The following is a 26,225-nucleotide window of genomic DNA, read 5'->3' as shown; positions in this document are numbered from 1 at the left end:
GTTTTATTCCTTATACACTTCCACAATTACAACAATTTTATATATTAAAGAACACCCACTTCACACTTTTTATCCATTTACGGTTACAATTTCCTATGATTACTTATGTTGTAGCAGGTGTCATTGCTATGGGAACCAATCAAAGCGAGTACATTCATATAAACACCGCCTCCTGACCAAACGCAAACATCACAGTAACACAATAATAATCGGAACGTGTAGTGATTGAGCATGAGGACAGATTTCTATAAGAATAACAATAATATGAAGAAGAAGAGAGAAGTTTTAAATCTCTTTTAATTTCTTTATTTTATAAAAGCGTAAGTTTCTGCCCCCCAGTGGGGTGCAGTGAAACAGCGAGTGGTTCTACAGCCAGCTACTGTGATGTTCTTCTAGCAGCATGAAGATTATTTTATTATAAAATCTTTAAACACATGCTTTACTTAAACCTTTATACTATAATACAGGTCAATTTCACACACACACACACACACACACACACACACACACACACACACACACACACACACACACACACACACACACCCTGCCAAGTCACAGCCTGTGTGACATCCCTCTATTTGATGACGTCACTTCATCTGAAACTCTTTCTGGTGACATGAAACAGTTTAATACAGAACCAGATCAGATCAGAACGTGAGATAAGGCCGTGAGATTAGATAGTAAAATTAGAGAGTGGTATCAGACAGAATTGGATGACTGAGGCAAAGTTAAAGCAGGATGGAGGTCAGACAGTAATGTGATGTAATGAAGAAGTAGATACGTTTTTCCTTCATTAAACTCATATTCTGTTTAATTACAGCAAAGCAGCTTTCTCTCTCTCTCTTACACACACACACACACACACACACACACACACACACACACACACACACACAGAGCTCAGATCTGATGGTAAATGAGATCCCATGGTAGCGTGTTCACTGTATATGTGAGAGGTTGCAGGTCCAACTCTGTCCAAATTCACTGAGAGGAATAAAGTCATCTTTCCATCAAACATAAAGGAAAAAAATTACATTCATAAACTACAAACACTGAAAGTGCATATGTGTGTGTGTGTGTGTGTGTGTGTGTGTGTGTGTGTGTGTGTGTGTGTGTGTATAAAACCCTGATGAATGCTGAGTTTGGGAAGACATTAAATCAGTAATATAGTAGAATGAAGTGAATGTTGAGTGACAGAGTGCAGAGAGGAGATCACTGCACTGACCTCATACCCATCCAGCAACAAACAAACATACAAACAAATAAACTCTTCTTATATACAGGCAGCAGTTATTGCTCACAGTTCCATATAAAACTTATTTACCCCTTTGTGACCTGATGATTTCCCACAATGCACCGCTGCACTTATAAATGTGTACATATAACATACTATATGTGTACTATAACATACAGCATGTTAGACTAGCCCCGCCCACTGGCTCTGAGTCACCCTGCACACACACACACACACACGCACACTCATCGTGTGTGTCCTTCATACAGCTCTGTACACACTCAGTACCTTCATATATTTGGGATAATACATATATAATACACACATATAGATATAAAATCACACAGGACCGGACAGAACACACCAACACACACTTGCTGCACAAGCTGGGAGAGTGCAGCGGCGCTTTGATATAAATATGTGAGGACGATTATGAGAGTCATAATAAAGTGTAATAAAGCCTTCAGGGGGATCGAGTCTTCATCTATACACAGAGGAACAAGGAGGACTCAGAAAAGTGGAGAAAAGTCTAAATATTGCATCATCACCACCCACTGGAACACACCTTCATTTCCACCTTTAAATTCATCTTAATATTTTTTCGAGTTTTGTATAAAACACTTTTCTCCCTTAATGACTTATTGTTTGGAGTTATTAGGAGATTTGGTGTCATTTCAGTAGGAAAAATTCTAATAAATAAATAATAACTAAGTGAATCTTATTGCGTCTCGTAATTGTGTAATTATTCATAAGAAAGCGATGAGACTGAACAACACACAGCGATGATTCACTCAAACACCATCTGATTCACTTCCTGGGACTGAAGATTTACGCTTCATCAGTCTGTAAGTTTCCTCCTGTTTCAGCGTTATCAGCAGGATTGTGGGCGGGGCTTCAGCATGAACAATTAAAGTGTATATTTTGTTAGCGAGCCTGTCGTACACACAGGTGCACATTCATAAAACGCCCATATATGGAATTAATGTTCTGGACATGGACATGACCGGACCCCAACCATGTCTCGCCCACTCAGTGCTCCAATATCCATATGTGGAATCAAAGCCACACCCACACACAGGCACTGTATTCAGCAAACTCTCACCTGGTCAACGCTAAATATTAGTGTCCAAATCATTTGCATAAAATGAAACATGTTGGTTGCTGCGTGTGGGCGGAATATTCCAATAAGCACACAGGTGAAGCGTAACACACACCTGCCGGGTTTACACACGTCACACACCTGTTCAACACACACATGCTAAACATAACAGCATAAAACCTCAGTTCCATCATGGAAGACTAGTCTAGTGATGCTAGTGCAATTCTGTGAGAGAAACACACACACACACACACACACACACACACACACACACTCACACACACTCACACACACACACACACACACTCACACACACACTCACACACACACACACACACACTCACACACACACACACACACACACACACACACACACACACACACACACACTCACACACACACACACTCACACACACACTCACACACACACACACACACACACACACACACTCACACACACACACACACACACACACACTCACACACACACACACACACACACACACACACACACACACACACACACACACACACACTCACACACACACACACACACACACACACACACACTCACACACACACACACACACACACTCACACACACACACACACACACACACACACACACACACTATCTTTGAGGTTGATGTTTTAGTAAGATTCTGATGATGTTTTCCTCTGAATGAGTTCCTGGTACTATACTTGAAGATCCCAGGGTTCTCCATGTGGTGTCTCTAAAGCCAGAAAAGAGGCTCTGTGGTTTTAAAATTTGACTATCGAACTAAAAATTTCAATGTCTAAATCAAATCTATTTTACCTGACCAGATGTGACCGCACTGGACCAGACACGACACAAACGTGTACTGATGTTCTGAAAGGGTTCTGCGGGGTCCAGTAATATCTGTGTTTAAATACTTCATCACCAGTATAAAAGTGAACTATAAAGCGTTTGTCTGTCCCCTAGAAGAAGGAAAAGCAAGAAATATTGACTTTCCTTTTGCTAGCATGGGCATAGCTCTCATTTCTAATTTGTGTCACTGTGTTCTGCTAGCATGGGTGTGTCATTGTGTTCTGCTAGCATGGGTGTGTCACTGTGTTCTGCTAGCATGGGTGTGTCACTGTGTTTTGCTAGCATGGGTGTGTCTGTAATTTGTGCTAGCATGGGTGTGTCACTGCGTTCTGCTAGCATGGGTGTGTCACTGTGTTCTGCTAGCATGGGTTTGTCATTGTGTTCTGCTAGCATGGGTGTGTCACTGTGTTCTGCTAGCATGGGTGTGTCACTGTGTTTTGCTAGCATGGGTGTGTCACTGAGTTCTGCTAGCATGGGTGTGTCACTGCGTTCTGCTAGCATGGGTGTGTCACTGTGTTTTGCTAGCATGGGTGTGTCTGTAATTTGTGCTAGCATGGGTGTGTCACTGTGTTCTGCTAGCATGGGTATGTCACTGTGTTCTGCTAGCATGGGTGTGTCACTGTGTTTTGCTAGCATGGGTGTGTCTCTAATTTGTGCTAGCATGGGTGTGTCACTGCGTTCTGCTAGCATGGGTATGTCACTGTGTTCTGCTAGCATGGGTGTGTCACTGTGTTTTGCTAGCATGGGTATGTCACTGTGTTTTGCTAGCATGGGTGTGTCACTGTGTTCTGCTAGCATGGGTATGTCACTGTGTTCTGCTAGCATGGGTGTGTCACTGTGTTTTGCTAGCATGGGTGTGTCTCTAATTTGTGCTAGCATGGGTGTGTCACTGCGTTCTGCTAGCATGGGTGTGTCACTGTGTTCTGCTAGCATGGGTGTGTCACTGTATTTTGCTAGCATGGGTGTGTCTCTAATTTGTGCTAGCATGGGTGTGTCACTGCGTTCTGCTAGCATGGGTGTGTCACTGAGTTCTGCTAGCATGGGTTTGTCAGTACATTCTTTCAGCATAGATTTGTTACTACATTCTGGTAACATGTGCATGTCAATAAGTTTTTTTTTTTTTTGGCATGGAGCACTTTTTCCAAAAGCCTTCATTGTGATAACTGCACACAATATTCCATCTACACAACTGGTCTAATGGGAACTGGTTGCATGTGTCTGGTTTAAGTGAAATCTGCATTAAAGGGAACAAAGTGGAACATATTATATGGAAACTTGTTTAATAGGGACTGGTTATAGGGGACTAACTGGTTTAATAGGGACTAGCTATGTCTGAAATGGTTTAATAGGCACTGGTAAAGTGGAAACTGGATAAATGAGGACTTGTTTAATTGGGACTGCTTTAATGCGGATTAACTGGTTTAATAGGAACTGGTTTAATGGAGCCTGGATTAATGGGAATTGGATTAATAGGGACTGGATGATGATGATGATGATGATTATGAAATGTAAACAATAAAAAAGACAAACACACAATAGCTTCTTAAAAGTGTCTCTCTCTCTCTCTCTCTCACACACACACACACACACACACACACACACACACACACACACACACACACTCTCTCTCTCTCTCTCTCTCTCTCTCTCTCTTACACACACTCACACACAGACACACACACTCTCTCTCTTACACACACACACACACACACTCACACTCTCTCACACACACACAGACACACACTCTCACACTCTCTCTCTCACACACACACACACACAAACACACACACTCTCTCTCTCACACACACACACACACACACACACAAACACACACTCTCTCTCTCTCACACACACACACACACACACACACACACACACTGCATTTTTTGTTTAAAATCATTAAAAACTTTCTTTTTTTTGTTTGCATCTATAAAGAATGTGAAATAAACTGTACAGTGTCACTTTATACACATTTCACTTTGAGTACCTGCTAAAGATATACACACACTTGAGCAAACACACACACACACACACACACACACACACACACACACACACACACACACACACAAAGCTCACAGAGTTTATTGCACGTGCCATAATGTGTGTCTGCATGTCTTACTTTAAAGCTGTGTGTGTGTGACTAAGTGAGTGAGTGAGTGAGTGTGTGTGTGTGTGTGTGTGTGTGTGTGTGTGTGTGTGTGTGTGTGTGTATTAATGCTCATCATGTCTTGTTCATGAGTTTAGCGAGCATCTGTTGGATGTGAAGCCGTGGGATGTTGAGGACAGAGTGTCGCGCCCGTGGGCTGCCTGGCAATGCCGGGGCGTGTCTGTTGCCACGGTGATGCTGATGACCCCGACAGTGGGCATGGCAGTGGGCGGGGCTGCTCTCGGCCGAGCGGCTGCGCTGAATGGCCGACGCCCCAGGGGTGGGGTCTTGGGGGAAGGTTTCCATCTCCATGCTGGAGGAGGAGGGGAACACGTACGACGCCAGTCTCCTCAAATGGGCGGGCCTCGCGAAAGAGTGTGGTGGGTGTGGCCTGTCCTCCTCCAACTGAAACAGACCAATAAGAGTGGAGGGATCAGGCTCGGGGAAAAATGTGCGTAAAACTAATTATGTGTGTGTGTTTGTTTTACCAAAACGATTAGTCTTTATTAGGGATGACAGGAGCGGTGTGTGTGTGTGTGTGTGTGTGTGTGTGTGTGTGTGTGTGTGTGTGTGTGTGTGTGTGTGTTTGTTTCAGACACACATTTATGTGCACAAACTTTTCCTGTGAGCTATAAGCACATACACACACACACACACACACACACACACACACACACACACACACACACAGAGCAGTCTGAAATCGGTTATTTTCTGATCTTGGAGGGGGCGTGTCTCAGTTAAACTCCGCCCATGCTGAGCTTAATTGTAATTCATGCCTGTGTTATAATCAGTCTCAGGTGTGTTATAAATGTGACCCTTCTGACGCAAGATTAGAAACTGTCAAGTGTAGAGAACCCCAGTGTGTCACGGGGTCGCGACCCCAACACTACACTATGACGCTGTTACCATGGTTACGTCCCGATGCTCTGCAGCACTAATAACGCTGCACTACTGACAGAGTTGCTGCTACAGAGAACGAATCACCACCGTCTGACCAATCACCATCCAGAGCTCAGCACCTGTGTGTGTGTGTGTGTGTGTGTGTGTGTGTGTGTGTGTGTGTGTGTGTGAGAATACTGCAGGTTCCTCAACAATCAAGATTCTCTCACACACACACACACACACACACACACACACACACACACACACACACACACACACACACACACACACATTTACCTCTTCAAAAGCTTTTTTCCGTGCACAAGCTTGTCAGGAAACCTGGACTCTCACAGCAGATATACGTGTCAGAAGGTGTGAGAGTGAGGTGTTCCTCCAAACAGCCATGTGCTGAACATCACCACACTAATCCTCATCAGATTCATAACAACAGCACTGTACCTTCTCAACATCTCCAATCCTACTGATCTGAGAATGTTTCATCAGCACATGCCTGACCTTCATTCACACTGACATTACATTAGTGACATCACATGTGAATGAACCAATCAGAGCCATTTCCCCTTTTATATATATATATATATATATATATATATATATACACACACACACACACACACACACACACACACACACAGCTTTTTTCTTACCTGTCTGTTTGGCCCAAATGGCTCTGACTCCCTTCTTCTGTGGCTTGTCCCCGCCCCCTCTTCCACTCCAGCCAATCCCGTTGCACCGCGCTGTGTTTTGGGCCGCACCACAACCTCAGTCCCTCGTTCGGCCCTCCTTCTCCTCATGTCCTCGTGATCCTCCAGGGGGCGAAGCTCCTCAGGTTCCTCATCCGTGGTTCCTGATGTGGTTGGCTGGAAATCGCGAAGCTCCGCCTCCTTGTCGATCATCACCCACTCGCGGCTTTCGAAGTCCTCCTCCTCGGCCAATGGGACGGAACGGATGAAAGCGTTACTGTGAGCCTCATGACCTCCATCCACCGAGAACATCTGAGCGGGCTGAGAGGACATGACGAGGCGAGACGGCGAGCCGAGCAGGTCCACCCGCGAACTACCAGCGTATACACAAAACACAATCAACACTCGCACAGCTATCACCACAAAACACTTGCAAGTACACAGTGTGTGAGTGGTGACGCTAGGCAACTCTTACTAGTTATTGTCTGTTTGCTGAAAGCTACAGTTCAGTGACTTTCTGTTTTTAAATGTTTATGTTTACGTTCAGTCATTTAAGCTTTGTGTTCTGATCTTGGAACATCTCTATATTCTAAATGTTCCTGCAACGTTACAGCAACGTTTATTAGCATGTATCTGATAAAGGAAGGCAAAATCTGAACTAAAGTGTTAAAGCTACTTCTTACCGTCTGTCACAGCCGTCTGCCCTCCCGTCTGCTCCGGTCAGGTGATCAGACTCTGGACTGTTGATTCGTCTGTACCTGAGAGGCTGGACTTGAGCTCCGAAGGATTCTGGGTCACCAGGCCTCTGAGAAGCAGGCTCCACCCCTTCTGCTTGCTCCTCCTCCTCTGCAGTTACCTGGGTCTGATACAGTACAAAATGTTATGAAGTAAAAGTGATTTTATGAATGATTTGTGTATGGATGCATGATGAACAGCTGCTGAAGATCTTTTCATGTAGGAATGTAATACAGCGGGTTTTTTCAGGAGACTCCCTGAGATGTTTCTCACCTTACTGATGCTGATCCTGAGTTTGTTACGATTGAAGTCAGTGTCATCCCACATCTCTCCACCAGGGGGCACCAGAACCACCTCGCCGGGCCTTATGGGTAACGGGACGGGCGGGGCATTCTCTTGATCGCTCAGGTGCTCGTCCTGAAGCACGTCGTCCGTGTTCTCTCTCGGTAACTCGCCAGGAACCGGCGTCACGTTCACCACGCTGCAGAAATATTATCCATTCTCAGTTCAGTACTACAAATACTAATGTTTCAAGTTCACAGGAAGGTCATTATAAACCCTGGAGATATCTCAAGTGTAATAAAACCATATATGTGTGTGTGTCTGAGAAAGAGAGCGAAAGTGTATGTGTATGCATGTGTGTGTGTTTGTGTGTGTGTGTGCGCGTGTGTTTACCCAACTATCGCTGCAGTCTGCCGTGTGTTTTGTTGAGGGGGCGTGGCTATGCTGTTCGATGACAAATCGGTTCCAGATTTCTCCCAATCAAACGGCTCGTTTTCTGTAATCTTTCGCTCCTTCATACTGTTCTCAAACACCGACATCAACAACTACAGAGAGACAGATTATAAGTGTGTGTGTGTGTGTGTGTGTGTGTGTGTGTGTGTGTGTGTGTGTGGTGGGGGGGGGGCTTACCTGGTAATCAGGCTTGGTGTAATAATCCAGGACGATCACATGGTCCAGAAAAATATAAAAATCAGAAGGCATGTGCTTCAGCAGCATCTTGTGTTCGTACCGTTCTTTAATCTGACCAACCTGCTCCTGTACACACACACACACACACACACACACACATAAAATCATTATTCATTCAGTTTTGAGGATGAGGTTCCCTTTAGAGTCTGGTTCCTCTCAAGGTTTCTTCCTCATGAAGTCTCAGGGAGTTTTTCTTCACCACAGTCACCACTGGATCACTTATTAGGAACAAACTTATAGACACAAAACTTCTACATTCAACTTTATAACCTCTTTATCTCTGTAACGGTGCCTTGGGAAAAAGTCCACTTTTACAAACACTACACAAATAAATCTGAATGAAATAAAAATACAGTAATCCCCCGCTTTCCCGCCGTTGGAATCTCACGCCCTGGTTTGTCACGAAATTGCATTAAATATGATGTGTGTCTGATGATTAATTCAATTCAATTCATTTCATTTTTATTTGTATTGAGCTTTTAACAATGAACATTGTCTCAAAGCAGTTTTACACAGATAATGTGGTGAATAAAAGTAAATGTGTTCTTTGTAAATGTGCTACTGATGTGTGGGACGTGTCTCTGAAGATGATTCAGATTTATGTTTGATAATTCTCATGTGTATCTGATGTGTGTCTGATGATTCTGGTGTGTGTCTGAAGTGTATCTGGTGTGTGTGTGATGTGTATCTGCTGTGTGTGATGTGTATCTGATGATTAATGTGTGTCTGATGTGTGTGACGTGTCTCTGAAGTGTGTCTGATGATTATGGTGTGTGTCTGATGTGTATCCGGTGTGTGTGTGATGGGTATCCGTTGTGTGTGATGTGTATCCAGTGTGTGTGTGATGTGTATCCGGTGTGTGTCTGATGATTATGGTGTGTGTCTGATGTGTATCCGGTGTGTGTGTGATGGGTATCCGTTGTGTGTGATGTGTATCCAGTGTGTGTGTGATGTGTATCCGGTGTGTGTCTGATGATTCTGGTGTGTGTCTGAAGTGTATCTGGTGTGTGTGTGATGTGTATCTGCTGTGTGTGATGTGTATCTGGTGTGTGTGATGTGTATCCAGTGTGTGTGTGATGTGTATCCGGTGTGTGTCTGATGATTCTGGTGTGTGTCTGAAGTGTATCTGGTGTGTGTGTGATGTGTATCTGCTGTGTGTGATGTGTATCTGGTGTGTGTGATGTGTATCCGTTGTGTGTGATGTGTATCCGGTGTGTGTGATGTGTATCCGGTGTGTGTGTGATGTGTATCCGGTGTGTGTGTGATGTGTATCCGGTGTGTGTGTGATGTGTATCTGGTGTGTGTGATGTGTATCTGGTGTGTGTGATGTGTATCCGGTGTGTGTATCCGTTGTGTGTGTGATGTGTATCCGTTGTGTGTGATGTGTATCTGGTGTGTGTGATGTGTATCCAGTGTGTGTGATGTGTATCCAGTGTGTGTGTGATGTGTATCCGGTGTGTGTGTGATGTGTATCCGGTGTGTGTGTGTGATGTGTATCCGGTGTGTGTGATGTGTATCCGGTGTGTGTGATGTGAATCCGGTGTGTGTGTGATGTGTATCCGGTGTGTGTGTGATGTGTATCCGGTGTGTGTGTGTGATGTGTATCCGGTGTGTGTGATGTGTATCCGGTGTGTGTGATGTGTATCCGGTGTGTGTGATGTGTATCCGGTGTGTGTGTGATGTGTATCCGGTGTGTGTGATGTGTATCCGGTGTGTGTGATGTGTATCCGGTGTGTGTGATGTGTATCCGGTGTGTGTGTGATGTGTATCCGGTGTGTGTGTGATGTGTATCCGATGTGTGTGTGATGTGTATTTGGTGTGTGTGATGTGTATCCGTTGTGTGTGATGTGTATCCGGTGTGTGTGATGTGTATCCGGTGTGTGTGATGTGTATCCGGTGTGTGTGTGATGTGTATCCGGTGTGTGTGTGATGTGTATCCGTTGTGTGTGTGATGTGTATCCGTTGTGTGTGTGATGTGTATCCGATGTGTGTGTGATGTGTATTTGGTGTGTGTGATGTGTATCCGTTGTGTGTGATGTGTATCCGGTGTGTGTGATGTGTATCCGGTGTGTGTGATGTGTATCCGGTGTGTGTGTGATGTGTATCCGGTGTGTGTGTGATGTGTATCCGTTGTGTGTGTGATGTGTATCCGTTGTGTGTGTGATGTGTATCCGTTGTGTGTGATGTGTATCCGGTGTGTGTGTGATGTGTATCCGGTGTGTGTGTGATGTATATCCATGGTTTGTGATGTGTATCCGATGTGTGTGATGTGTATCTGGTGTGTGTGTGATGTGTATCCGGTGTGTGTGTGATGTGTATCCGATGTGTGTGTGATGTGTATTTGGTGTGTGTGATGTGTATCCGTTGTGTGTGATGTGTATCCGGTGTGTGTGATGTGTATCCGGTGTGTGTGTGATGTGTATCCGATGTGTGTGTGTGATGTGTATTTGGTGTGTGTGATGTGTATCCGGTGTGTGTGTGATGTGTATCCGTTGTGTGTGTGATGTGTATCCGGTGTGTGTGTGATGTGTATCCGGTGTGTGTGTGATGTGTATCCGTTGTGTGTGTGATGTGTATCCGTTGTGTGTGTGATGTGTATCCGATGTGTGTGTGATGTGTATTTGGTGTGTGTGATGTGTATCCGTTGTGTGTGATGTGTATCCGGTGTGTGTGATGTGTATCCGGTGTGTGTGATGTGTATCCGGTGTGTGTGTGATGTGTATCCGGTGTGTGTGTGATGTGTATCCGTTGTGTGTGTGATGTGTATCCGTTGTGTGTGTGATGTGTATCCGTTGTGTGTGATGTGTATCCGGTGTGTGTGTGATGTGTATCCGGTGTGTGTGTGATGTATATCCATGGTTTGTGATGTGTATCCGATGTGTGTGATGTGTATCTGGTGTGTGTGTGATGTGTATCCGGTGTGTGTGTGATGTGTATCCGATGTGTGTGTGATGTGTATTTGGTGTGTGTGATGTGTATCCGTTGTGTGTGATGTGTATCCGGTGTGTGTGATGTGTATCCGGTGTGTGTGTGATGTGTATCCGATGTGTGTGTGTGATGTGTATTTGGTGTGTGTGATGTGTATCCGTTGTGTGTGATGTGTATCCGGTGTGTGTGATGTGTATCCGGTGTGTGTGATGTGTATCCGGTGTGTGTGTGATGTGTATCCGGTGTGTGTGTGATGTGTATCTGTTGTGTGTGTGATGTGTATCCGTTGTGTGTGTGATGTGTATCCGTTGTGTGTGATGTGTATCCGGTGTGTGTGATGTGTATCTGGTGTGTGTGTGATGTGTATCCGTTGTGTGTGTGATGTGTATCCGTTGTGTGTGATGTGTATCCGGTGTGTGTGATGTGTATCCGGTGTGTGTGTGATGTATATCCATGGTTTGTGATGTGTATCCGATGTGTGTGATGTGTATCTGGTGTGTGTGATGTGTATCCGGTGTGTGTGTGATGTGTATCTGGGGTGTGTAATGTGTATCTGGTGTGTGTTTGATCAGTGTGTGTCTAGTGTTTCTGATGTGTGTCTAATTTGTGTCTGATGTGAATCTGGTGTATGTTTGATTTGTGTCTCTGGTGTTTCTGATGTATGTCTGATTTGTGTCTAATGTTTCTGACATGTGTTTAATGTGTGTCTGCTATGTGTATCTGGTGTGTGTCTGATGTTTCTGATGTATGTCTGATTTGTGTCTGATGTGAAACTGGTGTGTGTTTTATTTATGTGTGTCTGATGCTTCTGGTGTGTATCTGGTACGTGTCTGATGATTGTGGTGCTCCAGAACATCTGATCACATCACATTATCAACTTGTGCTGGTAATATCATGAACAGCAGCTACGCTAATTCCTCTCCACTGCTTCTCTTTCTCTCTCCATCCCGAGACACCCTCAGGTTTGGCCAACTCCAGTCACGTCCCACCTCGTGATGATTACGGACCTTTGAAGAAGTAGATGCCGAACTCACAAACATCCCGAACCATCTAGAGACGTACCAGTGCCATTTGGAGCGGGATCCAAATAAGATCCATATAAGACTGCAGAAAGAACATCACTTATAATCTTATACTCCAGTGCTCATGTTAGTTCTCACTCTCCAGTGTATTGTTGAAAGATTTATGATCAAACTCTTGATGTCACCCAAATGAGGATGGGTTCACCTTTTGAGTCTGGTTCCTCTCAAGGTTTTTTCCTCATATCATCTAAGGGAGTTTTTCCTTGCCACAGTCTCCACGGCTGCTCATCAGGGATAAACACACACCATTTACCCTCACTGTTGATTTCTGTAAAGCTGCTTTGAGACAATGTCTGTTGTGAAAAGCGCTATACAAATAAACTTGACTTGAATTGACTTGATTCTGATTTGTGTCTAATGTCTATCTGGTGTGTGTCTGATGTTTCTGAAAATTGTGTCTCATTTGTGTCTGTGTCTGATGTTTCTGATGTGTGTATGATGTGTGTTTGATGTTACTGATGTGTGTTTGATGTTACTGATGTGTGTCTGATGTGTGTTTGATGTTACTGATGTGTGTTTGATGTTACTGATGTGTATCTGATGTGTGTTTGATGTTTCTGATGTGTGTTTGATGGTTCTGATGTTTCTGATGTATGTTTGATGGTTCTGACGTTTCTCTGGTGTGTCTGATGTATCTGATGTGTGTTTGATGTTACTGATGTGTATCTAATGTATGTTTGATGTTACTGATGTGTATCTGATGTGTGTTTGATGTTTCCGATGTGTGTTTGATGTTTTTGATGTGTATCTGATGTGTTTTTGATGTTTCTGGTGTGTGTTTGATGTTTCTGATGTGTGTTTGATGTTTCTGATGTGTATCTGATGTGTGTTTGATGTTTCCGATATTTGTTTGATGTTTCTGATGTGTGTTTAATGTTTCTGATGTGTATCTGATGTGTATCTGATGTGTGTTTGATGTTTCTGATGTGTATCTGATGTGTGTTTGATGTTTCTAATGTGTGTTTGATGTTTTTAATGTGTGTTTGATGTTTCTGATGTGTATTTGATGTGTGTTTGATGTTTCTGATGTGTATCTGATGTGTGTTTGATGTTTCTGATGTGTATTTGATGTGTGTTTGATGTTTCTGATGTGTATCTGATGTGTGTTTGATGTTTCCGATGTGTGTTTAAAGTTTCCGATGTTTGATTGATGTTTCTGATGTGTGTTCGATGTTTCTGATGTGTATCTGATATGTGTTTCATGTTTCTGATGTGTATCTGATGTGTGTTTCATGTTTCTGATGTGTATCTGATGTGTGTTTGATGTTTCCGATGTGTGTTTAAAGTTTCCGATGTTTGATTGATTTTTCTGATGTGTGTTTGATGTTTCCCATGTGTGTTTGATGTTTCCGATGTTTGTTTGATGTTTCTGGTGTGTGTTTAATGTTTCTGATGTGTATCTGATGTGTGTTTGATGTTTCTGATGTGTGTTTGATGTTTCTGATGTGTATTTGATGTGTGTTTGATGTTTCTGATGTGTATCTGATGTGTGTTTGATGTTTCTAATGTGTGTTTGATGTTTCTGATGTGTGTTTGATGTTTCTGATGTGTATTTGATGTGTGTTTGATGTTTCTGATGTGTATCTGATGTGTGTTTGATGTTTCCGATGTGTGTTTAAAGTTTCCGATGTTTGATTGATGTTTCTGATGTGTGTTCGATGTTTCTGATGTGTATCTGATATGTGTTTCATGTTTCTGATGTGTGTTTGATGTTTCTGATGTGTGTTTGATTTTTTAGATGTGTATCTGATGTGTGTTTGATGTTTCTGGTGTGTTTGATGTTTCTGATGTGTGTTTGATGTTTCTGATGTGTATCTGATGTGTGTTTGATGTTTCCGATGTTTGTTTGATGTTTCTGATGTGTGTTTAATGTTTCTGATGTGTATCTGATGTGTGTTTGATGTTTCTGATGTGTGTTTGATGTTTCTAATGTGTGTTTGATGTTTCTGATGTGTGTTTGGTGTTTCTTATGTGTATCTGATGTGTGTTTGATGTTTCCGATGTGTGTTTAAAGTTTCCGATGTTTGATTGATGTTTCTGATGTGTGTTCGATGTTTCTGATGTGTATCTGATGTGTGTTTCATGTTTCTGATGTGTATCTGATGTGTGTTTGATGTTTCCGATGTGTGTTTAAAGTTTCCGATGTTTGATTGATTTTTCTGATGTGTGTTTGATGTTTCCCATGTGTGTTTGATGTTTCCGATGTTTGTTTGATGTTTCTGGTGTGTGTTTAATGTTTCTGATGTGTATCTGATGTGTGTTTGATGTTTCTGATGTGTGTTTAATGTTTCTGATGTGTATCTGATGTGTGTTTGATGTTTCTGATGTGTATCTGATGTGTGTTTGATGTTTCTGATGTGTGTTTGATGTTTCTGATGTGTGTTTGATGTTTCTGATGTGTATCTGATGTGTGTTTGATGTTTCTGATGTTTGATTGATGTTTCTGATGTGTGTTTGATGTTTCCGGTGTGTGTTTAAAGTTTTTGATGTTTGATTGATGTTTCTGATGTGTGTTCGATGTTTCTGATGTGTATCTGATGTGTGTATGATGTTTCTGATGTGTGTTTGATGTTTCTGATGTGTGTTTGATGTTTCTGATGTGTATCTGGTGTGTGGTTGATGTGTCCGATGTGTGTTTGATGTTTCTGATGTGTATCTGATGTGTGTTTGATGTTTCTGATGTGTGTTCGATGTTTCTGATGTGTATCTGATGTGTGTTTGATGTTTCTAATGTGTGTTTGATGTTTCTGATGTGTGTTTGATGTTTCTGATGTGTATTTGATGTGTGTTTGATGTTTCTGATGTGTATCTGATGTGTGTTTGATGTTTCCGATGTGTGTTTAAAGTTTCCGATGTTTGATTGATGTTTCTGATGTGTGTTCGATGTTTCTGATGTGTATCTGATATGTGTTTCATGTTTCTGATGTGTGTTTGATGTTTCTGTTGTGTGTTTGATTTTTTAGATGTGTATCTGATGTGTGTTTGATGTTTCTGGTGTGTTTGATGTTTCTGATGTGTGTTTGATGTTTCTGATGTGTATCTGATGTGTGTTTGATGTTTCCGATGTTTGTTTGATGTTTCTGATGTGTGTTTAATGTTTCTGATGTGTATCTGATGTGTGTTTGATGTTTCTGATGTGTGTTTGATGTTTCTAATGTGTGTTTGATGTTTATGATGTGTGTTTGGTGTTTCTTATGTGTATCTGATGTGTGTTTGATGTTTCCGATGTGTGTTTAAAGTTTCCGATGTTTGATTGATGTTTCTGATGTGTGTTCGATGTTTCTGATGTGTATCTGATATGTGTTCGATGTTTCTGATGTGTATCTGATGTGTGTTTGATGTTTCTGATGTGTATCTGATGTGTGTTTAAAGTTTCCGATGTTTGATTGATGTTTCTGATGTGTGTTCGATGTTTCTGATGTGTATCTGATATGTGTTCGATGTTTCTGATGTGTATCTGATGTGTGTTCGATGTTTCTGATGTGTATCTGATGTGTGTTTCATGTTTCTGATGTGTATCTGATGTGTGTTTGATGTTTCCGATGTGTGTTTAAAGTTTCCGATGTTTGATTGATTTTTCTGATGTGTGTTTGATGTTTCCCATGTGTGTTTGATGTTTCCGATGTTTGTTTGATGTTTCTGGTGTGTGTTTAATGTTTCTGATGTGTATCTGATGTGTGTTTGATGTTTCTGATGTGTGTTTAATGTTTCTGATGTGTATCTGATGTGTGTTTGATGTTTCTGATGTGTATCTGATGTGTGTTTGATGTTTCTGATGTGTGTTTGATGTTTCTGATGTGTGTTTGATGTTTCTGATGTGTATCTGATGTGTGTTTGATGTTTCTGATGTTTGATTGATGTTTCTGATGTGTGTTTGATGTTTCCGGTGTGTGTTTAAAGTTTTTGATGTTTGATTGATGTTTCTGATGTGTGTTCGATGTTTCTGATGTGTATCTGATATGTGTGTTCGATGTTTCTGATGTGTATCTGATGTGTGTTTCATGTTTCTGATGTGTATCTGATGTGTGTTTGATGTTTCCGATGTGTGTTTAAAGTTTCCAATGTTTGATTGATTTTTCTGATGTGTGTTTGATGTTTCCCATGTGTGTTTGATGTTTCCGATGTTTGTTTGATGTTTCTGGTGTGTGTTTAATGTTTCTGATGTGTATCTGATGTGTGTTTGATGTTTCTGATGTGTGTTTAATGTTTCTGATGTGTATCTGATGTGTGTTTGATGTTTCTGATGTGTATCTGATGTGTGTTTGATGTTTCTAATGTGTGTTTGATGTTTCTGATGTGTGTTTGATGTTTCTGATGTGTATTTGATGTGTGTTTGATGTTTCTGATGTGTATCTGATGTGTGTTTGATGTTTCCGATGTGTGTTTAAAGTTTCCGATGTTTGATTGATGTTTCTGATGTGTGTTCGATGTTTCTGATGTGTATCTGATATGTGTTTCATGTTTCTGATGTGTGTTTGATGTTTCTGATGTGTGTTTGATTTTTTAGATGTGTATCTGATGTGTGTTTGATGTTTCTGGTGTGTTTGATGTTTCTGATGTGTGTTTGATGTTTCTGATGTGTATCTGATGTGTGTTTGATGTTTCCGATGTTTGTTTGATGTTTCTGATGTGTGTTTAATGTTTCTGATGTGTATCTGATGTGTGTTTGATGTTTCTGATGTGTGTTTGATGTTTCTAATGTGTGTTTGATGTTTCTGATGTGTGTTTGGTGTTTCTTATGTGTATCTGATGTGTGTTCGATGTTTCTGATGTGTATCTGATGTGTGTTTCATGTTTCTGATGTGTATCTGATGTGTGTTTGATGTTTCCGATGTGTGTTTAAAGTTTCCGATGTTTGATTGATTTTTCTGATGTGTGTTTGATGTTTCCCATGTGTGTTTGATGTTTCCGATGTTTGTTTGATGTTTCTGGTGTGTGTTTAATGTTTCTGATGTGTATCTGATGTGTGTTTGATGTTTCTGATGTGTGTTTAATGTTTCTGATGTGTATCTGATGTGTGTTTGATGTTTCTGATGTGTATCTGATGTGTGTTTGATGTTTCTGATGTGTGTTTGATGTTTCTGATGTGTGTTTGATGTTTCTGATGTGTATCTGATGTGTGTTTGATGTTTCTGATGTTTGATTGATGTTTCTGATGTGTGTTTGATGTTTCCGGTGTGTGTTTAAAGTTTTTGATGTTTGATTGATGTTTCTGATGTGTGTTCGATGTTTCTGATGTGTATCTGATGTGTGTACGATGTTTCTGATGTGTGTTTGATGTTTCTGATGTGTGTTTGATGTTTCTGATGTGTATCTGGTGTGTGGTTGATGTGTCCGATGTGTGTTTGATGTTTCTGATGTGTATCTGATGTGTGTTTGATGTTTCTGATGTGTGTTCGATGTTTCTGATGTGTATCTGATGTGTGTTTGATGTTTCTAATGTGTGTTTGATGTTTCTGATGTGTGTTTGATGTTTCTGATGTGTATTTGATGTGTGTTTGATGTTTCTGATGTGTATCTGATGTGTGTTTGATGTTTCCGATGTGTGTTTAAAGTTTCCGATGTTTGATTGATGTTTCTGATGTGTGTTCGATGTTTCTGATGTGTATCTGATATGTGTTTCATGTTTCTGATGTGTGTTTGATGTTTCTGATGTGTGTTTGATTTTTTAGATGTGTATCTGATGTGTGTTTGATGTTTCTGGTGTGTTTGATGTTTCTGATGTGTGTTTGATGTTTCTGATGTGTATCTGATGTGTGTTTGATGTTTCCGATGTTTGTTTGATGTTTCTGATGTGTGTTTAATGTTTCTGATGTGTATCTGATGTGTGTTTGATGTTTCTGATGTGTGTTTGGTGTTTCTGATGTGTATCTGATGTGTGTTTGATGTTTCCGATGTGTGTTTAAAGTTTCCGATGTTTGATTGATGTTTCTGATGTGTGTTCGATGTTTCTGATGTGTATCTGATATGTGTTCGATGTTTCTGATGTGTATCTGATGTGTGTTTGATGTTTCTGATGTGTATCTGATGTGTGTTTAAAGTTTCCGATGTTTGATTGATGTTTCTGATGTGTGTTCGATGTTTCTGATGTGTATCTGATATGTGTTCGATGTTTCTGATGTGTATCTGATGTGTGTTCGATGTTTCTGATGTGTATCTGATGTGTGTTTCATGTTTCTGATGTGTATCTGATGTGTGTTTGATGTTTCCGATGTGTGTTTAAAGTTTCCGATGTTTGATTGATTTTTCTGATGTGTGTTTGATGTTTCCCATGTGTGTTTGATGTTTCCGATGTTTGTTTGATGTTTCTGGTGTGTGTTTAATGTTTCTGATGTGTATCTGATGTGTGTTTGATGTTTCTGATGTGTGTTTAATGTTTCTGATGTGTATCTGATGTGTGTTTGATGTTTCTGATGTGTATCTGATGTGTGTTTGATGTTTCTGATGTGTGTTTGATGTTTCTGATGTGTATCTGATGTGTGTTTGATGTTTCTGATGTTTGATTGATGTTTCTGATGTGTGTTTGATGTTTCCGGTGTGTGTTTAAAGTTTTTGATGTTTGATTGATGTTTCTGATGTGTGTTCGATGTTTCTGATGTGTATCTGATGTGTGTATGATGTTTCTGATGTGTGTTTGATGTTTCTGATGTGTGTTTGATGTTTCTGATGTGTATCTGGTGTGTGGTTGATGTGTCCGATGTGTGTTTGATGTTTCTGATGTGTATCTGATGTGTGTTTGATGTTTCTGATGTGTGTTCGATGTTTCTGATGTGTATCTGATGTGTGTTTGATGTTTATGATGTGTGTTTGATGTGTATGATGTGTATTTGATGTGTGTCTGATGTTCCTGGTGTGTATCCTATGTGTGTTTGATGTTTCTGATGTTCTTTACCTTGTCTTTGATCTTCCTCCATGGTAACTGCCCCACAGTGAACTCCACCAGCATGTAGAACAAGGACCACAGATCATCATGGCGTCCCATTTCCTTTTTCATCACACCAACAGGAAACATTGATATTTTATTATGATTTTTACAGGATTAATTTATTATTAAAATCAGAATAAAGTCTAATATTGTGTGAATGTAACAGAACTAAGTAATAAACACTAATAATAATAGAGACGGTGCTGCAGCAGCAGGCAGCTCTGTGTGTACCTTGCTCTTTCTATGAAGCTTTTTGTGGGTTTTTTTTTTTCATTTTTATATTATTATTATTATTTTTTTTTCTCTCTTCTTTTCTTGTGTGCACTTTTGTTGCATCTGATTACCTATCCTATGGATATGGATATGGATTTTCACAAGCCGAAATCTGTTCATTCGAGGATTCATCTACTTGCTCTGAAAAAGTCCCCTGCCGGTGTGGTTCCCCGTTTACCTGACAAGATGAGGAGAGCCGGCGCTAAGCTAAAGGCTAAGTGGCTAGCAAAGAAGTGGCGATATAAGCCTTCGGTAATCATAGAAAATGTGAATTTATTACTGAACAAGATCGACAAACTGACTGCTGATGCAAAATGATCAAATCTACAGAGAGTGCAATCTATCTATCTATCTATCTATCTGTCTGTCTGTCTGTCTGTCTGTCTGTCTGTCTGTCTGTCTGTCTGTCGGTCTGTCGGTCTAAACACTAATAATAATAATAATAATAACACAGTGTTTATATATATATATATATACAGTATAATCACATGTATGTAACACTGTGTAACTTTATGTAACTCCTATATTTACTGATGGACATGTAAACACTCCTCACTTTGTTTTTGTGAGCGTTGACAGAAGCGTAGCGCACCGTACCCCGGAACCCTGCCACAGTCCTCGGCTAAACAAACAAACACACACACACACACACACACACACTGTTATTACACACTCAGGATTAAAATATTCTTTCAAAATGATTCATTATAAATAATGATTATTGGTGAGTTTTAGCTAATATACTGTTATAATCTTCTTTTTTTTATCACATATAAACTGTACACTGTACCTGTGTAGATTTTCATACGCTAATCAGTATAATTAAATCAGTAATCCACACAGCTCAGTCATTACATGTTTATTTAATAGATATATCTTTCAGGATGTCCATAATTAAAAGGTGATTTTTAATCATATTTGTAACTTATCACATATTATTATTATTATTATTGTATTATATTTTGAATAAAGCTGTTTGTTGTTTGCTGATTGTATTGATTGTGTTGGTTATTAATTTGTGTTTGGATATTAATTTAATTGGTTAATGGTCGGTTGATGTGTTTTACTGTTTCTTTTTATTTTATAATATAATAGTATACTTTCTTTCGGCTTCTCCCGTTAGGGGGCGCCACAGCGGATCCTCCGCACGTTTGATTTGGCACATGTTTTACGCTGGATGCCCTTCCTAACACAACCCTCCCCAATTTATCCGGGCTTGGGACCGGCTCTGAGAGTGGCTGGGGATGGTTCCCTGACCGGGGATTGAACCCGGGTCGCAGCGGTGAGAGCGCTGCATCTTAACCACTAGACCACCAGGGGACCTTTATAATATAATAGTATTTAACAATATTCATCTAACTATAAATATAATTTTTTTTATTAAAATGAGAATTTTTTTATTAATAATTATTATGATTGTATATAAATGTATTCAAAGCTAAATAAGGATTAACGTTCAGCAACACAATATAAACATACAGCTGTAAACATGTGTAAATAATTTTTGGACACTATAAAGTACTGTGTAAGTCGCTCTGGATGAAGATGTCTGCCAAAGGCGTCAGGAACACAGGACCCAGAGATGGGACACATTTGGGTTTATCTGGGTTCTCTACTCCACATCAGGCTGAACACTACTGGTGCTAAAGGTTCTACTGGGTGTACAGGTTCTATTGGTGGGAGATGTGAGATGTTTAAAGTCGGTGGTTGGTTAGAGAAGAAAGCAGGTGGAACACTCACACTCTAACAGCTGATATGGAAATGAGGATCTTACACACGGGGTAAAACATGCGCTTCCAACATAAAGGCCAAAAACTGCAAAATATAAAACAATAGAATGTAGAAAAATCATAAAACACAAAATAATGTAAACATAAAGTACAACAATGAGGTGAAATTAAACAACATATCAAACAAATACATAATATTTAGTATAATTATTAATAACATTTCAAATAAACATTATAATCACACAGAGAGAGAAAATAATAAAAATGATTTTTTTTTAAAACATGACAAATGTTAAAAATGTATTGGAGTCTCAGTAACAGGTTTCCAGTTATACAGAGTTATAATATATATATACACCCGGCAGATCAGTTTGTTGGGCAGATGAAGCCCCTGGTTGGACAAATGAAGCCCCTGGCTGGGCAGAGGAAACTCTGAATTGGCCTGAGGAAAATCACTGTTTGGAAAAAAGGTCCTCACTGAGCAGAAGAAACCCCTGGGTGGGCAGAGGAAACCCCTAGGTGGGCAGAGGAAACCCCTGGGTGGGCAGAGGAAGCCCCTGGGTGGGCAGAGGAAACCTTTGCTTAGTAAAAAATTGTGATTCACATTTTCTGAATAACGGGAAGATAAAAAACACTGATCATTTAGACTTTTATTAAGAAAGTCATCATTTAAAATGACAAATATATTTATGTAATAATTTGGTGCAACTCATTCTATGGTGTTTTGTGGGTGTGGCTACATGTAAATCTGGTTTATATTAAATTGTACACACAGTACACACAGCTTCAGTAAGAGTGTAATAAAAATTCACACTCACTCACATGTTCTTTACTCACTCACATCTGCTTTACTCAGCTCGTTCAGAAAGGGTATTATCTTACATGTGTGTGTGTGTGTGTGTGTGTGTGTGTGTGTGTGTGTGTTTGTGTGTGTGTGTGCAGTACAAAACTCAGATCAATAACAGTGCACAAGTCACTAATAGTGTTGTGATTGGCTGGGAGCAGGAAGGACAGATCTAACAGGGCGTTGTGGTGTGTTGTGATTGGCTGGGAGCAGGAAGGACAGATCTAACAGGGCGTTGTGGTGTGTTGTGATTGGCTGGGAGCAGGAAGGACAGATCTAACAGGGCGTTGTGGTGTGTTGTGATTGGCTGGGAGCAGGAAGGACAGATCTAACAGGGCGTTGTGGTGTGTTGTGATTGGCTGGGAGCAGGAAGGACAGATCTAACAGGGCGTTGTGTGGTGTGTTGTGATTGGCTGGGAGCAGGAAGGACAGATCTAACAGGGCGTTGTGTGGTGTGTTGTGATTGGCTGGGAGCAGGAAGGACAGATCTAACAGGGCGTTGTGTGGTGTGTTGTGATTGGCTGGGAGCAGGAAGGACAGATCTAACAGGGCGTTGTGGTGTGTTGTGATTGGCTGGGAGCAGGAAGGACAGATCTAACAGGGCGTTGTGGTGTGTTGTGATTGGCTGGGAGCAGGAAGGACAGATCTAACAGGGCGTTGTGGTGTGTTGTGATTGGCTGGGAGCAGGAAGGACAGATCTAACAGGGCGTTGTGGTGTGTTGTGATTGGCTGGGAGCAGGAAGGACAGATCTAACAGGGCGTTGTGGTGTGTTGTGATTGGCTGGGAGCAGGAAGGACAGATCTAACAGGGCGTTGTGGTGTGTTGTGATTGGCTGGGAGCAGGAAGGACAGATCTAACAGGGCGTTGTGGTGTGTTGTGATTGGCTGGGAGCAGGAAGGACAGATCTAACAGGGCGTTGTGGTGTGTTGTGATTGGCTGGGAGCAGGAAGGACAGATCTAACAGGGCGTTGTGTGGTGTGTTGTGATTGGCTGGGAGCAGGAAGGACAGATCTAACAGGGCGTTGTGTGGTGTGTTGTGATTGGCTGGGAGCAGGAAGGACAGATCTAACAGGGCGTTGTGTGGTGTGTTGTGATTGGCTGGGAGCAGGAAGGACAGATCTAACAGGGCGTTGTGGTGTGTTGTGATTGGCTGGGAGCAGGAAGGACAGATCTAACAGGGCGTTGTGGTGTGTTGTGATTGGCTGGGAGCAGGAAGGACAGATCTAACAGGGCGTTGTGGTGTGTTGTGATTGGCTGGGAGCAGGAAGGACAGATCTAACAGGGCGTTGTGGTGTGTTGTGATTGGCTGGGAGCAGGAAGGACAGATCTAACAGGGCGTTGTGGTGTGTTGTGATTGGCTGGGAGCAGGAAGGACAGATCTAACAGGGCGTTGTGTGGTGTGTTGTGATTGGCTGGGAGCAGGAAGGACAGATCTAACAGGGCGTTGTGGTGTGTTGTGATTGGCTGGGAGCAGGAAGGACAGATCTAACAGGGCGTTGTGGTGTGTTGTGATTGGCTGGGAGCAGGAAGGACAGATCTAACAGGGCGTTGTGGTGTGTTGTGATTGGCTGGGAGCAGGAAGGACAGATCTAACAGGGCGTTGTGGTGTGTTGTGATTGGCTGGGAGCAGGAAGGACAGATCTAACAGGGCGTTGTGGTGTGTTGTGATTGGCTGGGAGCAGGAAGGACAGATCTAACAGGGCGTTGTGTGGTGTGTTGTGATTGGCTGGGAGCAGGAAGGACAGATCTAACAGGGCGTTGTGGTGTGTTGTGATTGGCTGGGAGCAGGAAGGACAGATCTAACAGGGCGTTGTGGTGTGTTGTGATTGGCTGGGAGCAGGAAGGACAGATCTAACAGGGCGTTGTGGTGTGTTGTGATTGGCTGGGAGCAGGAAGGACAGATCTAACAGGGCGTTGTGGTGTGTTGTGATTGGCTGGGAGCAGGAAGGACAGATCTAACAGGGCGTTGTGGTGTGTTGTGATTGGCTGGGAGCAGGAAGGACAGATCTAACAGGGCGTTGTGGTGTGTTGTGATTGGCTGGGAGCAGGAAGGACAGATCTAACAGGGCGTTGTGGTGTGTTGTGATTGGCTGGGAGCAGGAAGGACAGATCTAACAGGGCGTTGTGTGGTGTGTTGTGATTGGCTGGGAGCAGGAAGGACAGATCTAACAGGGCGTTGTGGTGTGTTGTGATTGGCTGGGAGCAGGAAGGACAGATCTAACAGGGCGTTGTGTGGTGTGTTGTGATTGGCTGGGAGCAGGAAGGACAGATCTAACAGGGCGTTGTGGTGTGTTGTGATTGGCTGGGAGCAGGAAGGACAGATCTAACAGGGCGTTGTGGTGTGTTGTGATTGGCTGGGAGCAGGAAGGACAGATCTAACAGGGCGTTGTGGTGTGTTGTGATTGGCTGGGAGCAGGAAGGACAGATCTAACAGGGCGTTGTGGTGTGTTGTGATTGGCTGGGAGCAGGAAGGACAGATCTAACAGGGCGTTGTGGTGTGTTGTGATTGGCTGGGAGCAGGAAGGACAGATCTAACAGGGCGTTGTGGTGTGTTGTGATTGGCTGGGAGCAGGAAGGACAGATCTAACAGGGCGTTGTGGTGTGTTGTGATTGGCTGGGAGCAGGAAGGACAGATCTAACAGGGCGTTGTGGTGTGTTGTGATTGGCTGGGAGCAGGAAGGACAGATCTAACAGGGCGTTGTGGTGTGTTGTGATTGGCTGGGAGCAGGAAGGACAGATCTAACAGGGCGTTGTGGTGTGTTGTGATTGGCTGGGAGCAGGAAGGACAGATCTAACAGGGCGTTGTGGTGTGTTGTGATTGGCTGGGAGCAGGAAGGACAGATCTAACAGGGCGTTGTGGTGTGTTGTGATTGGCTGGGAGCAGGAAGGACAGATCTAACAGGGCGTTGTGGTGTGTTGTGATTGGCTGGGAGCAGGAAGGACAGATCTAACAGGGCGTTGTGGTGTGTTGTGATTGGCTGGGAGCAGGAAGGACAGATCTAACAGGGCGTTGTGGTGTGTGTTGTTGTGATAGTGAGTTTGTGGAGGTTGTTTGTGCGGTGAGACTCACAGGCCGCACTTCCCCATTAGTGTTGGTGTACTGACGAGCCAAGCCGAAGTCCAGCATGTAGCACTTCCTGTGTGTAGACGGAAGACGACCCATGGCAAAGTTCGACTGCAGGTATAGGAAAAAAAACATCGTGACTATCTGAAGACATACAGCAGTGTGCATAAGTATTTACCCCCTGTGCGCTTAAACACTAAAGTGAATTGAAACGGAGATGGAAATGCATAAGTATTCACCCCCCTATGAGGGTGAGTTTAACCAATCAGCATCATTCTGTACAGCACAAACCTTGCCTCCAGTGTGTGTGTGTGTGTGTGTGTGTGTGTGTGTGTGTGTGTGTGACACAGAGAGAGAGAGAGAGAGAGAGAGAGAGAGAGAGAGAGAGAGAAAGAGATGGAGAGGAAGAAGAAGAGGCAAACGTACAGGTTTGATGTCTCGGTGCAGGAAGCCGACAGAGTGAATGGCCTCAATGGCCTCCAGGATCTGTTTTCCTAATCGCAGTGTGGTGCTAATGGAGAACGTTCCACGAGGCTGGCTTCGTCTCAGATCAGCAAGATTCCTCCCCTTAGAGAGAAAGAGAGAGAGAGAGAGAGAGAGAGAGAGAGAGAGAGAGAGAGAGAGAGAGAGAGACCATACAGTCATGATATCATGCTGCTTCATTTTATTTATTTATTGAACATGTAAAGGCTCTGGCATGGAGGAGTTGGTTTTGAATTTAAAGTGATCTCAGATGTTCAGCTAATT

General features: G+C 42.2%; 2 protein-coding genes across 5 annotated transcripts in view; both read right to left on the bottom strand.

Annotated features, from left to right (window-relative positions):
- ttbk1b (tau tubulin kinase 1b) overlaps nucleotides 1–26,225 on the bottom strand; it is a 41,623-nt gene that overhangs the window by 5,279 nt on the left and 10,119 nt on the right. Inside the window, exons 5-13 of one of the 2 annotated variants that reach the window (XM_083544562.1) lie at nucleotides 25,905–26,045; nucleotides 25,485–25,589; nucleotides 20,396–20,461; nucleotides 19,534–19,626; nucleotides 8,572–8,697; nucleotides 8,335–8,486; nucleotides 7,933–8,140; nucleotides 7,608–7,786; nucleotides 6,889–7,297 (exon numbers count right to left, since the gene is read on the bottom strand). In XM_083544562.1, coding sequence (XP_083400688.1) covers nucleotides 6,889–7,297; nucleotides 7,608–7,786; nucleotides 7,933–8,140; nucleotides 8,335–8,486; nucleotides 8,572–8,697; nucleotides 19,534–19,626; nucleotides 20,396–20,461; nucleotides 25,485–25,589; nucleotides 25,905–26,045 — 1,479 coding nt within the window. Of the gene's footprint in view, nucleotides 1–6,888; nucleotides 7,298–7,607; nucleotides 7,787–7,932; nucleotides 8,141–8,334; nucleotides 8,487–8,571; nucleotides 8,698–19,533; nucleotides 19,627–20,395; nucleotides 20,462–21,579; nucleotides 21,655–25,484; nucleotides 25,590–25,904; nucleotides 26,046–26,225 lie in introns of those variants that run through there. The other variant, XM_083544563.1, reaches the window with a different exon arrangement.
- LOC310727912 (uncharacterized protein) lies at nucleotides 284–5,394 on the bottom strand. Of its 3 annotated transcripts, XM_083544917.1 has the most exons (4): nucleotides 5,041–5,394; nucleotides 2,967–4,745; nucleotides 1,616–2,675; nucleotides 284–1,454 (listed from the first exon to the last, which is right to left on the bottom strand). In XM_083544917.1, the coding sequence occupies exon 2, from the start codon at nucleotides 4,339–4,341 to the stop codon at nucleotides 3,361–3,363; it is 981 nt and encodes a 326-aa protein (XP_083401043.1). In that variant the 5' UTR covers nucleotides 4,342–4,745; nucleotides 5,041–5,394; the 3' UTR covers nucleotides 284–1,454; nucleotides 1,616–2,675; nucleotides 2,967–3,360. The 3 variants fall into 3 exon arrangements, with proteins under 3 accessions (XP_083401043.1, XP_083401044.1, XP_083401042.1); XM_083544918.1 differs by lacking the exon at nucleotides 1,616–2,675 and having other exon boundaries at nucleotides 284–611; nucleotides 2,961–5,394; XM_083544916.1 differs by having other exon boundaries at nucleotides 284–2,675; nucleotides 2,967–5,394.

Source organism: Silurus aristotelis (genome assembly GCF_946808225.1).
Source record: "Silurus aristotelis genome assembly, chromosome: 6".
Lineage (NCBI taxonomy): Eukaryota > Metazoa > Chordata > Actinopteri > Siluriformes > Siluridae > Silurus > Silurus aristotelis.
The sequence above is the reverse complement of the archived record's forward strand: the minus strand, read 5'-3'. Positions and strand labels throughout refer to the sequence as shown.